At 52.3% G+C, this 16,440-nt stretch overlaps 1 protein-coding gene across 1 annotated transcript; it reads right to left on the bottom strand.

Moving 5' to 3' along the window:
- Positions 1–522: 522 nt before the first annotated feature.
- On the bottom strand, positions 523–16,004 carry LOC135887330 (C-type lectin domain family 2 member D-like). Its single transcript, XM_065415093.1, has 5 exons — positions 15,926–16,004; positions 7,692–7,790; positions 5,541–5,713; positions 3,739–3,845; positions 523–670 (listed from the first exon to the last, which is right to left on the bottom strand). Exons 1-5 carry the CDS (start codon positions 16,002–16,004, stop codon positions 523–525), a joined length of 606 nt encoding a protein of 201 aa, XP_065271165.1.
- Positions 16,005–16,440: the final 436 nt, after the last annotated feature.

Raw genomic sequence — 16,440 nt, 5'->3', positions numbered from 1 at the left:
TTGATTCATATAATGACATCAGAGAATTTTCTGTATTATCACCTAGTACATTCCTTATATACCCCAACATCTTGTTTGCTTTGTCATCAGCTGCTGCACACTCAGCCGAGGTCTGCACTGGGCGATCTACAATGACACCCCTGGGTGAGATGCTGGCCTCATTGAATTGAATGGGAAAATGTGCATAGATTTTAATGGGGTCAGCAGGTCACCCCGGCTCCTTCTCCTGAGCTGTTATGGTGATGTTAGTAGGTAGGAAGATGGCTGAGCAACCCTCAATTGTTCCTCCACTGGACCCTATGTGTATTTGTCACACTGTTTCATTTGCCGGTGGGTGGCCTGTTCCTCTCATGTGGCCAGATCCTGCTGAAGTTCCTCCTGTTGTTTTTCAGTTTGATTAATCTAATAATTCAGCGTCCAGTGCAAATTTTGCTATTTTATTCTTCGGCCCTTGTTTATAAACTCGGCTGTTGACCAGTTGTGCGAGAGGCAGTTTCTCTAGTAGCCCGTTGTGAGCCTTTGTCAGCTCCTTATCCTCTGCGTCGCGTTTTTCTGGCTTGTATAAGCATCAGGTTTGCTGCAGACCCAGTTTCTCTCGGTGATGCACCTTGAAGCGCTGACGCCGTTGTCATTCAGGTACGCGCAGTTTCCTCCTCCTCCTATCGGGAACCTGCAACAAACGATAAAGCCATAGTCAGCCAGCAGCTGGGCCTGTCCTGTTACTGCCAGTGGGAGAATGCGCCTGACGCAGGGGCTCCCAAACTCTTTGCCAGCATGACCCCATGTTAATGAATTATTTCCTCCCAGGAGACCAGGCAGCATGGAGGGCGCCATTGTGTAGAGCAAAATGGCGTCCTCCACCCAGCGCATAGGCACTGACTCGGTGGGTGCTCTGGGGCTGGAGCACATATGGGGGAAAAAAAAAAAAAAATAAATAGTGGGTGCTCAGCTCCCACCAGCCACCTGCAGATTAGCACCTTGCTCTCCCCTGCAGCGCCTCCTGCCTGCCGGTGGCCCCGTGGATCAGCTCCAGCGCCTCCCACCCACCACGGATCAGCTGTTCAGCAGCGTGCAGGATGCACTGGAGGGAGGGGGAAGAGCAGTGGCAGGAGGCAGGGGAGGGGCTGGAATGGGGCAGGGCAGGAAGAGGCGGGCTGGGGGTTTGGGGGAAGGGTTGAGCAGGGCCAGGGCCAGGGGCACAGCAGGGGCAGGAAGAGGCATGGGTGGGGAGAGTTGGAGGCAGGGGAGGAGTGGGGGCAGGGGAGGAGTGGGGGCAGGGCCTGGGGCAAAGCAGTGGTCGAGCACCCCCGGGATCTAAGTAAGTCGGCATCTATGGCAGAGCGTGGTCTTCTGTGCACCATTTTGTGCAGAGTCATGCTGCACAGAGGACGCCATTTTGCTCTACAAAATGGCATCCACCCCACAACGTGACCTCATGCCTAGGTCATGCAAAGTCATGCCGTATGGAGGATGCTACTTTGTAGAGCAAAATGGAGTCCTCTGCGCACGGTGCCCTCACAGGAACCGTACAGGCGAGGTGGTGCCGGGTGGAGCAAAGTGGCACGCTCTGCACACTAGGGGTCACTGCCACCCCGTCTGCTGACGGCGCGCCCCCCCGTTTGGGAACTGCTGATCTAACACCTCCAGTCTGGATCACTGTATCTCTCCCTCATGTGTGAGGGGGGCCAAATGAGCCCACCTCTACTATTGCAGGTGTGCGGGGGAAGGATTTTCTAGCTAGAGCCAGGGGACGTGTTTCAGATGAAGAGTTTAGTCACCGAAAAATGCAATTTTAGGTTGCCTGAAACATTTGGGCCTAAATTAATTTTTTCTTTAGGCTAGACTGACAAGGGGACTTGGGTGCCCTTCACAAAACTGGAAAACCCGATAGCCACCGGGTCATTAGCCTGCTTATCTGGGATGAGGAAAGCGCAGGTTCAAGTCCCTACTCTGAAGCAGGCAGGGTGACGACTTGATTTGGGATACAGGAGACCCAGGTTGAGTGCCCTAACCAGGGGCTAGGGAGTACGGGGGTCGGAGGATGGAGGACGGACACCACCATTGGGTTTGTGCCTGGTGCTTCCAAATTTCCTTTGCTTTTAATTTTAAAAAAAAGCAGTTTAAAAATGCCTGAAACTGAAAGGAAACATTTCATTTCAGGTTGAATAAAAGAAAATTCATTTGACGTGAAAGTAAAAACTTTGGCTCTTTGTTTTGCCAAGAAAACTGAAAATGTTTCGTTTCTGGTTGATCCAGGTTCTTCTGCTCCCAAATTTTCAGTTCAGCCAGCGAACGGCAAAATCGCTCATTCCGACAGCTCTAGTTCTTACACCTTCCTCGGGGGCAGCTGGCGCTGGCCACTGGCAAAGACAGGAGATGGGTCTAGATGGACCTTGGGTCAGAACCAGCCTGGGCCTTCCTGTGCTCCAGGGTATGTGACAGGCTCATGTAGGACCTGGCCTAGCCGGGCTGCACTGAGGAACCCAATTCCTGAAGGTGGCCCCGGGTGGCAGTGAGCAGGGGAGTCAGTCTCCACTCACGAGGGTTTCTCTGCGGCCCCTTTCATACTGACGGTTGTTGTTGTGTGAATAACTCAAACTGTGAAGTCTGTTAGCTGTGGTGGAACTGACTCACTGTGGTGCCTTTTGCTTTCCCTTGAATCTCAAAGGACTCCGCTGTCTGTGGAGATATGTGGCCGCTGACACACATGCAAACTCTGTTCTCTCTTTTTGATGTTGTCTCAGTCTAAGACATGGGTGTCAAACGTTCAGCCCCGGACCAGGTATCACTCCTTTTCTCCAGCCTCCGACTCCCCAAAGGCATCGGGCCTGCAGCTCCCCAGGGACTGGAGTCTGAGTCGGAGGAGATGAGGTGGGTGGATTCGGCCCAGACAAGTTTGACCCCTTTCTCCCCCCCCCCCCCCCCCAAATCACAACTTAAAATATTTCAATTTGGAAAAGCTGCCATGGTGCCTCATAGGAGCTGTAGTTCAGGTGCCTCGTGCTCCCCTTTTCCTCTAGAGACCAGGTTCCCCATTCAGACTACATCTCCCAGAGTGCACCATGGTCGTACTACTGGTCAAGACGAGGCAATACATCATGGGAGATGCAGTGCAACTGCCTCATACTCCCATTCTTTGCTATAGGCCGAGCTCCATGTCCAAACTACATCTCCCATGGTGCCCCTGATCTCTCTTGGTGAGGGGAGGTGGTGCATCATGGAGTCCCTTGGCCATGCTGCACCATGGGAGTTGTTGTCCAGTTGGGGAGCTCAGCCCATAAAGGGGGAGATTGGGAATATGAGGAAAGCAAACAACAACTCCCATGAGGTATATGGGCAGCATTTTGGGCTGAAATATTTCAGTTTTTGGTTGTTGTGGGGGTTTTTGGGGGGTGGGGGGGGGGAGGAGGGGACGGTTTGATTAAAAAAAGTCAAATTTTTCCATGAAAAGACATTTTATGAAAAAATCTTATCAAAACCCCAATTTTCCACCAATAAACAGTTTCAATGAAAAGTTCAACAACTCTAGTGTTACCATCCCCCTAACAGCGCAGCATCCCTTGCTTCGCTTGATCCATGTCTCAGCTATATGAGAGTGAGCCCCAAATCCCGGAGACAATACAGATTTCCCTCACTCCCCATCAGTATTTTGGGGTTCACATGGTGAACGTTGGCTCCATCTGAATTCAGCCCCACAACCTAGTGTTCAGAACCTAAACAGACAGAAAAAGGACTCACGAGCTGTTGAAATCAGAGCCATTCACCCATTTCCAGGGCTGTCTCTCCTGCTCTCTCCAGAGGCCGATCCAGTGCTCGGAGACGCCTTTGTATCGCAACATGAAATCCTGTAACACAGAAAAAGGAAAGAGTTTGATTCCACGTGCGCTGCTCACAGGGCTACGGGCAGCACAGAGTCACGTTATACAGACATGTTCCTGAGTTAGTTAAAGCAAAGTGTGGAACTGAAACTACAGCTCCTGGGTTCCACTTTAGTGGCTTAACCTCAGACCATCCCTTCAGCCCCGCCTCAGTCACAGCGCCCCGTGCAACCAGTGCAGCAAACGTGGCAGGAAGCTGCGGACCCCAGAGGAATTCATCACACAGCCCTGCCCCATTCTTTGGGCGCTGAATGAGGCAGGGGTCCTGCGGAAAACACAGCAGGGGGCCACATAACTAAAGATTGGATCATAACTGATCCACACCAAAGGGAAGGAAAAGGAAAACCAGAGTTAACGTGGCACTTGGGAGCTTTGACTTGTTTCCAGTTAGAGCTGGGCACGTTTTTGGTAACTTGTAAATTCACTGAAAAATTCTGGGCTGGAGTTCCTAGGTGCTACCATGAGAGAAATAATCAAGTGGATTTCCTGAAACTTTCAGGAAAAAAACCTCCCCTTGAGAGAGTAAAGTTCAGAGAAAACCTCCTGCAAAGAACACAAAAGGAAAACCCGGGGCACAGTTATAAGCAACTGAAAAATGGAAATGCTCAGACCAGTGGTGCCCAAACTTTTCCTGTCGTGTCCCCACTTACCAGTAACGGAATCGGTCAGAAGAGGAGCTTGAGCGGAAGGCGGAGCTGGGGATGGGGGAGGAGCTGGCCTGAGGGAGGGGGAGGCAGAGCTGCGGCTGGGGCTGGAGCTGGGGTGGGCAGAGCTGGGGCTGGGGGGCCAGAGCTAGGTTGGTAGGTGGAGAGGAGCTGCGGCTAGGGCCAGAGCTGGGCTGTGGCTCCCTCCCTGCCCCCTATGGGGGCTGACTCGGGCCCTGCCAGACGCGCCCCCCCAAAACATTCCTCTGCGCCTCCCTGGGGGAGACCACACCCCATAGTTTGGGGACCAGTGGCGTAGGCAATTTTAACAATATGCATCATCCCGTGTGCCTACACTATTCTACATGGGGTCTTACCCCATCACCCTTGTAGTTGAGCATCTTCCACTCATGAATTAAGTGACGTGATTAACCCGTTACATGTGATTCGTTCTCTCCCCCAAGGGGGAGAGTCGTGTGTGTGTAGTGGAGCAGTTTGTTTTGGTAGGGTTTTGTTATTTGAAGTGCATACGCTACATGTTTATGGGAAGGCGGCCACCTTGGCTGACACACTAGGAACCTCCATAACGAAAAAGCCCAAGGCACGCCAGCTGGAGCTAACGAAGCAACCCTCTCCAGTCAGCACAGATCCTCTGTGGACGAGCACAGAGTGTAACCAGTGACACGCTCACCAGTGAGTTACATGGATATCCGAGAAGACAGCTCAAAGTGCACCTCGCTCTCAGAGCAGAAGGTGGTGAGGTTCTGGACGGTCCTTAGTTCCTGGGGGAGTCCATTCCCCAAGCTAGGACCAGCCACCAAGGAAACTCCATCTCCCTCACTGAGAAGTTTTGCCCTTAAATGGTGCCAGAGGAGCAGAGATGTCAACCAAGGTCTTCATCCTGGAGCTTTAGGCTCTTATAGACACCCTGGGCCTAGGCCACGGAGCGCCTTGAAGACCTTGACCATAACTCTAGCATAGCCTATTGCCCCCAGAATGGGTCTGTTTTCCTTCTCACCAGGTCCTGCTTGCTGTCAATCACAGCCAGGGAAGCGCCAAGTACAGAGCAGTTGCTCTGGCTGTTGTTCCAGTTCTCTTCAGCCTCAGAGAAATAGTAGCATTTCCCTCGGTATCCGATCCAGCCGTCTGGGCACCAGACCATGAATTGGGGCTGTACTTTAAGTACCAGCACTGAAATTGAGAGAGCAACATAAGGGTAAGAGCCCATCCTTTCCCTCCCCTGCTCCCCCAGATGCAAATACCCACCAGATGGAAATGAGGAAAGGCTCCAAAGTGCAACCTTAACCCTGGTTTCCTGCTCCTTCCTTTTTATGTGTATCAGTTATGATTAGGGCCCTACCAAATTCACAATTCATTTCCCTAAATTTCATGGTCACGGCATTTTAAAAATCTTGAATTTCACGGTTTCAGATATTTAAATCTTACATTTCACGGTGTTGCAACAAAACGTGAATATGTATTTAAAAATGGCAAAATATAAACACTTAAAGCCCTTAAGACTCAGCGTTTCACAAACTGGGGGTCCCAACCGGGGCCGGCTCCAGGCACCAGCACAGGAAGCAGGTGCTTGGGGCGGCCAATGGGAAGGGGCGGCACGTCCGGGTCTTCGGCGGCAGGTCCCTCAGTTCCTCTCAGAGGGAAGGACCGGCCGTCGAATTGCCACCAAAGAATGAAGCGGCGCGGTAGAGCTGCCGCCGAAGTGCCGCCGATCGCGGCTTTTTTTGTGTGTGGCTTTTTTCTTTACTGCTTGGGGCGGCAAAAAAGCTGGAGCCGGCCTTGGTCCCGACCCAAAAGGGGTTAACAAGGCTATTGTAGGGAGATTATGGTACTGGCCACCCTTACTTCTGTGCTGCCTTCAGAGCTGGGTGGCCGGAGATCAGCGGCTGCTGGCCAGGTGCCCAGCTCTGAAGGCAGCGCTGCCGCCAGCAGCAGCACAGAAGTAAGGGTGGCAATTCCGTGACCCCCCCCACAATAGGCTTACAACCTCCTTTTGGGTTGGGACCCCCAGTTTGAAAAACGCTGTGTTCTTCTGTATACTTTTACCATATAGTATAGGGTACTTTTATAGCATAGAGTAAAAGTACACAAGAGACCAGATTTCACAGGGGAGACCAGATTTCACAGTCCGTGACGTGTTTTTCACAACGGTGAATTTGGCAGAAATACAGCTCCTCTGGATAACAACAACTAACTAACTATTGTACAATGTTTAGTAATATCTACAGAGCCACATTTCCGTATGCACTAAAACTTATAAGAGCTTTGGCCACATCCACCTAACAGTCTCCATAAGGCCACTTTATTCACTGCTTCTCTTTCTCCTGCCCTCGGTAACAGTTTGTTTCGTCTACTGCGGGTTGGTCTACACTTAAGAGATAGGTCAGGGGTGTGAAAAAATACACACACACCCCCCCGAGTGACATAGCCAAACCGACATAACCTCTAGTGTAGACGCAGCTATCCTGGTGGAAGAAGGCTGGTGTTGACGTGGGTACCATTGCTCAGGGAGGCGGTGTTCCAACACCGAAGGAAAAATCTTTGTCCGCGTAGGCTGGGTCTATACTATGGTGTTATGCCGGCATAGCCAGAGCAACACAGCTATGTCAGTGTAGTCTCCGTAGGGCAGACATCCCAGAGACTGTATGCTCTTTGGAGGAGAAATTCCTTTCCTGTTTGTATTATCTCAGGAACCGACGTTTATCCCTTTCATTACAATGATACACACTTACCCAGGAAGACAGTTTAAAGGGCCAGTTTTGTCATCACAAACAAGACTCCAGGAGGGAGAGTCTGAAGATGCGTTCCTGGCCCCCACGGCTGATGCCCGAGAGGAGACAGCCCGTGACTCTGGGTATGTCTGCACGACAATGGCACTGCTATGCTGCTGCAGCTGTGCCATGATAGTGCTGGAGCGTAGAAACTTCCTACATTAACAGAAGGGTTTTTCCCATCGCGGTAGTTAATCCACCTCTGCAAGAGGTGGTAGCTAGGTCGATGGAAGGACCCTTCTGTCGATCCAGCCGGGTCTACACCGGGGGTTGGGTTGACCTAACTGTGGTGCTCCGGGCATGGAATTTTTCACAGCCCCGGAGCGGCGTGGCCAGCTCCATGTAAATGGAACACACAGACACAGGGATTAGCCACTCACCTGCCAGAACAACAACAGCAACAATCAGAATGACAAGTACAACGCTCACTGCGACTGTACATGCAGCACGTTTCCTGAGCTTGCAGCTAGAGACATTCCCTGAAAGAGAAAAAGCCCTTAATTCTCCTGAGAGTGGGGTACCCAGAGTCAGTAGCTGCACCAGGGTCTGAGCTGCGTTGGTGCAAGGAGCATTGTGCTGAACGGCTGCCCTTATCTATCTATGGAATAGGACCCCAGCAGTGTCAGTCTGTCTGTGTCGCTCTGGAGCCTACAATCTCCGCAGAGTCACTGGGAAGCAATGGAAGTAGCTACTAATATGGCCGAAAGCTCTTTTTGTTCGGAATATCACCAGGTTCATTCACCACTGACATCCCCGGCCTGTTACCGCCCAATTTTTAAGTTCTCAGCCATTCAGACTTTACAGCTTACACCCGTGCAGTGTGCAGCTACAGTAAGGGATAGATCTATGCCATGCCCAGAGCCTAGACCAGCGGTTCTCAACCAGTGGTACGGGGCCCCCTGGGGGGCGCAAGCAGATTTCAGGGGTCCGCCAAGCATGGCCAGTGTTAGACTTGCTGGGACCCAGGGCAGAAAGCTGAAACGCCGCTGTGCAGGGCTGAAGCCTGTGGCCCTGAACCCTGCCACCTGGGGCTGAAGCTGAAACCTGAGCAACTTAGCCTGGGGGACCCCTGTGGTTTGGGGCCCGGGCAGCTGCCCTGCTTGCTACCCTCTAACGCCAGCCCTGGCTTTAACACTGGTGGGCCGTGGAGTTTTTATAGCATGTTGGGGAGGCCTCAGGGCATGTCTACACTGCCCGCGTTAAAGCACGGCCGCGGCAGCGCTGCAATGTGGGCAGTGTAGTCACACTTTATCGCCGGGGGAGAGCTCTCCTGGCGATAAAAAATAACCACCCCGAATGAGGCGTGGCTCCTGACAATAAAGCGCTGTCTATACTGGCGCTTTTCAGCACTAAAACTTTTGTTGCTCAGGGTTTGTTTGTTTTTTCCACATCCCTGAACGACTAAAGTTTTAGCGCCGAAAGGGGCAGTGTAGACACAGCCTCGGAAAGAAAAAGGTCGAGAACCCCTGGCCTAGACTATTGTGATGTCAGAGGTAACTCAGCCAATCACCATCCTTACTCTACTGTCACTTTGCATGCAACAGTTTCATTGGTTGCATGAGGGATGACTGCAGAGATGGTGGCTTACTTAGCCCAGCTGCCAGACCTGTGCCACATGATGAATGGGGTTGTTAATTCCACTCTTTGCTCCTTACCGGACTCTCCCAGAGCTGACACACAGAATGTCCCAAGGGCGACTGGCTCCAAGCTAACATGGGAGAAGGGATAGGAGTGTGGGACTCACCCTTACTTGGCAGTCTGTGCCCCCTGCCCAGCCTGTGCCCTCTCCCAGACACTAAGCTTGCATGCCTAGCTATGCCCAAGAGGCTGGGCTACTCTAGAGACAGTAATGAGTATCTTTCTTCACACAAGAAACTATCTTAGGCTGGCGAGCTGATGCCAATTCCTTTTTGTGATAGTTTTCTCAGTTTGGAAATTAGTTCTCATATGTTTTAGTTCAAACCACAAATTTTTCAAAAGTGCCTTTTTCTGTGTACGTCCACACTGCAGAGAAAAAGGGATGTTCTGAAGTTGGGTTGGCTACTCCGTATTAAAATGGCAGCAAAGACCTTTAAGACAACTGGGGTTAGCCCCCCCAAGTTCAACCCGAGACTCCATTTCAGGCTTTAATGTGAGCTGCTAGCCCGAGTTGCCGAGTCTTCACTGCTATTTTCACCCAAGTGAGCTAATGCGGGTCACCCACCCCAGTTGAGAACACACCTTTCCCCGCAGTGTAGACATATGCTCCTCTCTCTCTTCAGAAGTGACCAGAGAGCTGTGGACCTCAGAAACCTTCCCATCAAAATCGATACAACTATGCAAAACATTTTAGCTTCAATGAAGCTACATATTTTGATGGAAAATGTTCCCACCAGCTTTACTCATTTCCTCTGAAGGATTTTTGAATCTTTGCTCACTGATGATTCATGATGATCTCAGATATGGATGGAATGAACCCAGGCAGCCCCTGGGGGAGAGGAGTCCTGTGGTCTGGGGGAACTAGATCAGCCCCCAACATTAAAAAAAAAAAATCTCCTGTCCTATCTAGGTAAGGTCTTCTCTGGCCCCCATCTCCACAATATGTGAACACCTCACAGACTGTTAATGAACTTACCCGCCCAGCAGCCTTGTGAGAGAGGGAATTACTGGTCTGACCATTGTACAGATGGGAAACTGAGGCAGAGAAAGACTAACACTTGCCCGGGGTCACACAGGGACTCAAACCCAGATCTTCCAACGCCTGGCCTAGCCCCCAAACCACTAGGCCACCCTTCCCCCAGCAGTCAGTGCCGGGGTGAATGGGAAAAATCCCCCCAGTCAATGTGACTCACAGTGACAAAGACTCAGGTGTGCGCACTGAGCTGAGGGAGCTGCAGTCCCACCCAGCAGCTGTGCAGGACGGTGGGGTTCACACAGGGGGGTTCGTAACACGTGGGAACAGGAAACCTGAGGCAGGACCATCTGTGTCCACACACGTACAGGGAAAAACTGGCCCCAAAGAACAGCAGGAAAAAGGAACATGAGGTGGTGAAGGGAGAGAGACGGGCAGATCTTCAAATGAGGGGGCAGTATGAGGCCCCCCAGGATATATCTCCCCCCCACACACACACCCCAGTCACAATCCCAGCTGGTGGTTCAGGCCTGGCTGTAGAAGCCCATTGGGGTGGATGCACCTGTGAAAACCTCACCAATAGAAGGAAGAGGATAGAGAAGGCAGGAGAATAAAGGGATACAAGGGGCTATTGCCAAGTCCCCCCACCCCGCAGGACACGGCCTTGATCCCGGATGCACGCACAGGATACAGCAGCTGCGAGTGCAAACCAGCTGCCCTGCTCCTAACCGTGATCAGCTCCCTGCTGCTCCCCCACAGGGCCTGGCCATTTACAGCCAACACTGAAAATACAACCCCACCTGTGCAAGCTGCAGCCTCTCTCCAGCCAGGGACGCTCCAGCGAGCCGGTTCCCCTTTGCTGCCTGGCTCTCCATGGCGGTCAAGGGGCTGCTGTATCTCAGCTCTTCCCCGCTTTCCCAGGCTGTCCGAGTGACACAGCCCTAGAGCCCAGCTAACCGCCGCCTGCGTCGACATCCACACAGGGACCGAGATGCTGCAAATACTGAGTCAAAAGCGAGGAACTGCTTCAACGCTCCTGTAGGGCGTGGGCATGGGCATCGGCCCCGGAGACCGTGTGACAACCTGTGATCACTTTACACGCCAGTCACGCTGCTCAGGAGTTTCCAATCTGCATCACTCACAGGTTTAGAGGTCACACAGCCGCCTGCCATGGAAAGACTTAACGCCAAAAGGAAGCAGCCGGCATCGACGCTGTTCAGAGTCTCCATGAGGCGAACGCCGGCTGCCCTCATTTTCCATGCACGACAGTGGATTTACTGCACACTGCAACGCTACTGTTCTTACCACATCCCCTTCCTGGCTGCTAACGGTCTGAATCCTCCTCCACTGAGCACCGCAGCCCCCTGCTTCCCCCACAGCCACAGCCCACTCCCCACCACTGCGACTCCATCATCCCCCCCCTCCATTGCTGGCCCCTTCCCCTCCCATACACCCTTCCCCATTACTGCTGGTTTCCTGTCTCACCCCGCTGCTTCCTCCCCACCCTTCCCACCGCTGCCGCTTCCTGCCCTCCATTTCTCCCACCCACAGCTGACCCCTTCCCGTCCTAATCACGGCTCATCCTCTGGCTGCTGACCCCTTCCCCCACCTGCCGCTGCATCCTCCCTGCCCTCCATCCCTCCCGCTGCTCATTCACCCTCCTCCAGCGTCAGCCGGAACTCGGCGTGGAGGGGACCAGGTGACGTCTACACTGCAGTCGGCAGCTGTGACTGCAGCTCGGGTGGACGTGCCCGAGCTAGCCTGGATCTAGCGAGTGCCGCTAAAAACTGGCAGCGAAGCAGTGTCAGTGCAGGGTTTGGTACATACGTGGGGGGGCAGAGGGGCTCACACCGCCCAGGCTGAAAGCCGGGCCACTGCCCCGCTGCTGTTTTTAGTGCCACTCACTAAAGCAAAGCTGGCTCAGGTCTGCAAACACCCGCCCCCGGCTGCAGTACGGACAGTCCCTTTAACAGAAGCTGGGGCATTTGCAGAGTCGGGGACTGGTCGACACGCACACTTGCACCCAAGTGGCTTTCAGTTCCCCCCTCGCGTTGTGTTGGCTCCCTGCCAAGTCTGGGCGGTGATATATTTAGATATTAAGAGCAGTGACCTGTTTTGATTTAGCAAATGAATCACTTAAAAAAACCCAATTAAAAAACCTCAAACACTGATTACCGTCAGTCAGAATAGGGCACTTACAGTACATTTGCAATCAGTGGGCAGCTAATAAATTCCCCTCCTCTCTCCTCTTAAACTACTATTCAAATCATTCAAATTAGTTTTATTTGGCGACTGTCACGAGTTAGAAACTTTAAAAAAAAAAACATTTAAAAAACCCCAGATCCCAACTTGACAGTGAGATTGTGAAAGGTTGGTTTTGGCTTCATCTGCTAGATGGTGAAATTCAGGGCAGCTCCCTGCTTGGCTGCCCCCCACTAGAGCCCCTTTCCAGCCCCTGCACCCCACTTCTGCAGCCCTGCTCAGGCGCACACAGATGTTTGCTCTTCTGGAGGGGTCTGCAGAGGAGAGCATGGAATTGGGTGGGGCGGGGGGAGTGGAGTGGAGCAGCAAAAAAGCGGTCAGAGGGGGAGGGGAATGGAGAAGGGAATTGTAGGGAGGGGGCACAATAGAGGAAATCTAGCTCTCTGGCAGGCCTTTAAAATCTCAGCATGTCACCCCACCTGCAACCTGCTGCCTCCAGAAGCCACGTCTCTGGACAGAGACCCTCTGCGCCGTGTCCACCGGCTCCCAGGACACCAGTGAGGAGCAACGGACGCTGTCCTGGGTTCTTTTCTCGGTGCCCCCCTCTGAATCCCTGATTTTCAATCTGTGACCCTCACTCCCATCCCTGTTTTTTCATTTGTTACCCCCCAGTGACTAGCTGAAAGTGTGGGTTCAGTGCTCCTCGCCTTAGGCTGTGGGCACCCACCCATCCCCCGTGCTTCACTAGGGGCAACCTGCTTAAGTCAGCTCACTGCCCTGGGATACTGGGGGCCTGGGTTCTGTTCTCAGCTCTGCTACTGCCTGACGTGGGCAAGTCACGTCCCCTCTCTGGGACTCAGTTTCCCTCTCTGACACAGGGAGAGCGATACTGGCTTCCCCTGGTAAAGTGCTCTGAGATCTCCTGATGACAAGTGCTGTCAGAGCTGGGGATTATCACCATGAACAGCCTCTGTTTCAGTGGCTCCTGCCTCTAGGAGAGAGTGAAAAAGACCCCAATGGATTGGAGGCCTCTGGAACATGGCGTATTAGCTTGGAATTTGGAGGAGGGACTTGAAGTCACTTAGCCCAGTCCCGCTAAGCATGCTGGGAAAACTGAAAGGTTGTTAACATATTTCAGGCTCCCCGAGGTGGTTGAGTTTTCGAGTTAAGACGATTGGGCTAAAAGAGCCTGGAAAACTCTGCCAAGTCCAGTAACCGGGCGTGGGCTGAGAGTACAAGTCACAAAAGGGTCCAGAGGGGCAGTGCTGCGCTTTGCTTTTTGGTGGTTTGCGGTGTCTGTCTCTTTTCACAGAATCATAGGACTGGAAGGGACCTCAAGAGGTCATCTAGTCCAGCCCCCTGCACTCATGGCAGGACTAAGCAATATAGACCATCCCTGACAGGTGTTTGTCTAACCTGCTCTTAAAAATCTCCAATGACGGAGATTCTACAACCTCCCTAGGCAATTGTCTTAGCTTCCTTTTATTTCTTTCCCAAATTCCAGTCCTAATGAGCATCAGGCCCCTTCATGGTGCTTCAGATCATCCCTTAGGTGGCTCTGGTCTTTGCCTGCTCATCTAAAGCCAACTAGGAGCGCAGAGGGCAGATTTTGTCTGACACCCAGAAGTCTCCTCCAATCCAGTTTTACCCCACTCTTCCTACCCAAGGAGACAGCCACAAACTTCAGACCACCGGTCGCCATCCACTGGAGTATAAAGGCTTGTCTATATGGGAAAGTGATCCCAGTATAAGCCCAGGTGGAAATTTAAACCAAGGAGTTAAAGCTAAACCAAAAAAGCCACTTACTGCAGAATAAGAATGTCCACGTGGGAAGTTATTCCCTGTATGTTTCCCATGCATACCAGCCCTAAAAAACACACCTTAGTCTCCTTGCCACCTACCCTGGTTACCTAACTCTGTTTGTGTGCCACTGGAAAACATAACTCATGCGAGCTTTGAGCTAGTGAAGTGGGAAATACAATGACTGTTTCAGTCATTTTAGGTTAAAAAACAGCTTAACTGACAATTTCCACACCTATCTCAGTGAAAACATCCTGTTTTGCTAATTTACGCCTTAGATCTTAAAAACCAGGGACCACGGCTCTGGGTGTAGTACAAAATCCCCAACAGTAAAACACAATAACAAAAACCCAACCCTATCCCTACAGCACACACCCCTCCACAAACCTGAGCGGGTTCCCTGGAGTGCTGTATAGAGAGGGGAGACTGTGGACTAGATGTGACACAGGTTATTTTCCATTGCAACGTTCCACATATCAGGGAGTGACAGACGTTGTCTCCAACCATAATAAATCTCATTGAAAAGTATCAAGGAAAAACCAAGGCTGACCCTGGAGACATCGTACAGAGTGACCTACCACCAGAACAGGAATGACAGCAACGGTAACGAGGTACAGGGGCTCAACCCATGTGACCCCATCCTGGGTGGGGCATACCCGCCTCTAACAGACACCTGGGGACGGGCTTCTTCTAACACCTTGGCAACACGGGCCTGGCTTGTCCTGTGACAACCATCACTAACAAGCAGCCTTGGTAGGCTCAGCAGACTCCCAAAGAGACTTTATCATGTTGTAGGTGGCTGTTGTGTTGTTGTTGAAGCTGCTGGGTGTAACCACCACCCTTCCTTTACAATAATTCTTTCTTATAGCTAAGCTCCTTTATGAAACTACAAAGCCCCTATCCGAACACAGAGGCACATGTGGGCTACTCGGGAGTTTGAGCTACGTAGGAGAGGGGCTTGCCTGTGTGTGTGTGTGTGTGTGTGTGTGTGTGTGCGTGTGTGTGCGCACAAGACAGAGAAGAAAAAACACCAGAGAAGCTGAGGGGAGCAGGCAGCCAGAAAGCCAGACACAGAAGCACTGGCAATGGGATCCTGAGAAGAAACCTTGAGAGCGTGCTTTTGGGCACAGTGCTGGCTGAAAGAGGCTGGGAACTATGAGCAAGGAAACTGTCTCCCATCATTTGACTCCTCCCGTCTTTGGGGTAACACAACTTTGTACTTTGTAAATAAGCCAGACTATATGAAAGGGGACCAGACCCCACTGTCTGTTTCTCCTCGTAACTGCAAGACACCACATTTTTGGCAAGTCGCTCAAGTCGAAAGGGATAAGAGAGGGTTTGATGAGCATCTAGCTGTAGCTTGCTGGAGGCAGACCAGCTTCTTAAGGCTTGCAATGGGGCGGGTGGATGCAAGGTCTCACATCTGACACCAGGGACCCTGCTCTCCCCGTGCCCCTAACCCTACATGCACACACACACACACACTCCTGAACAACCTCCTGATTTGGGGGGAGCTGGATGGCCTGGCATCCGGGCAAACTGCTTACCCAGAGGGAATAAACCCAGGGCACCAGGCCGTCTGGAGCTGAGAGAACAGTTTCAGTCTCCCCACATGTCCTTAGCCAGCATTTTCCACAGTCGTGTTTAAGGCAAAGCAGATGGCCCAGCAATTTCCCCCACCCCCACAGGTGTTACAGTCACAGGCACTGAAAGGTGAGACTCCTCCTACACTTGCTCTTTGGTATTGGCAGAGACCCATCTGTACAGAGCCAGAGGTTTGCACTTTTTTTTTTTAAACACAAGCTCTAGCTTCCCCCTCAGCAGGCGTGGGCTGGATGCAGGGGGCAGTGGGTGAGATTCAATGGCCTGTGCTGTGCGGCAGTGGGGATGGGGTGGGTGGAGGGTGGGTGTCAGAACAGGTGATCACACTGGTCCCTTTTGGCTTTACAAACGATGACACTAGAGACACCATTTAAGTGCTCAGAACCAGGCTTCAGTTACCTGGCTCCGCTCCGCTCTCGGGGTTTCCAGGGATATCAGGATTAACCTCTGACCGCAGTTTCTTCCCAGCGGGATCCATTCCTTTCTCTCGTCTTGACGGGACATGTGGGCACACGCCGGACTCCTCGCTTTCTCGCTACCGGATTCAGTCCCGGTGGGCTGGAAAGATTCCTGGCTCACGACGTGTCTGTTCTGCAATGCAAGAGGGAAGAGCCGGAACATGTAAAGGGCAGTTTCTGTGGGTCGCGGAGTCATCGCTGTTATCGACCTGGGACACGGGGCATGGGAAGTTCCCATTGGTAGATTACTAGACCTGACTTTCCCCTCTCTTTAAAAGGTTCTGAGGCCACATGCTAGGTTGAAACTGCTCCCCAAGACACGGCTGCCTCAGACACACTGGCAGGGGAAACTGAGGCAGGAGCACGTTGGGGTTCTGACTGGACTCCCCAGATGCAGGTTCTCCCTTTGCATAGTACCCCAGCACTTTCCCCAAGCACAGCCCTTCTCCCCGCCAG

The sequence above is a fragment of the Emys orbicularis genome, chromosome 13 (assembly GCF_028017835.1).
Source record: "Emys orbicularis isolate rEmyOrb1 chromosome 13, rEmyOrb1.hap1, whole genome shotgun sequence".
Classification (NCBI taxonomy): Eukaryota; Metazoa; Chordata; order Testudines; family Emydidae; genus Emys; species Emys orbicularis.
Note: the sequence above shows the minus strand (reverse complement) of the source record. Positions and strands in the feature narration are given on the sequence as shown.

What these genes read in the sequence shown, in the direction of transcription:
- LOC135887330 (XM_065415093.1), bottom strand. Translation starts at nt 16,004, where the DNA reads ATGGATCCCGCTGGGAAGAAACTGCGGTCAGAGGTTAATCCTGATATC. An exon ending in TGCTGTTGTTGTTCTGGCAG is followed by an intron (nt 5,714 to 7,691) that starts GTGAGTGGCTAA and finishes TCTCAATTTCAG; the next exon opens with TGCTGGTACTTAAAGTACAG. An exon ending in GGCTCTGATTTCAACAGCTC is followed by an intron (nt 671 to 3,738) that starts GTGAGTCCTTTT and finishes CGTTTGTTGCAG; the next exon opens with GTTCCCGATAGGAGGAGGAG.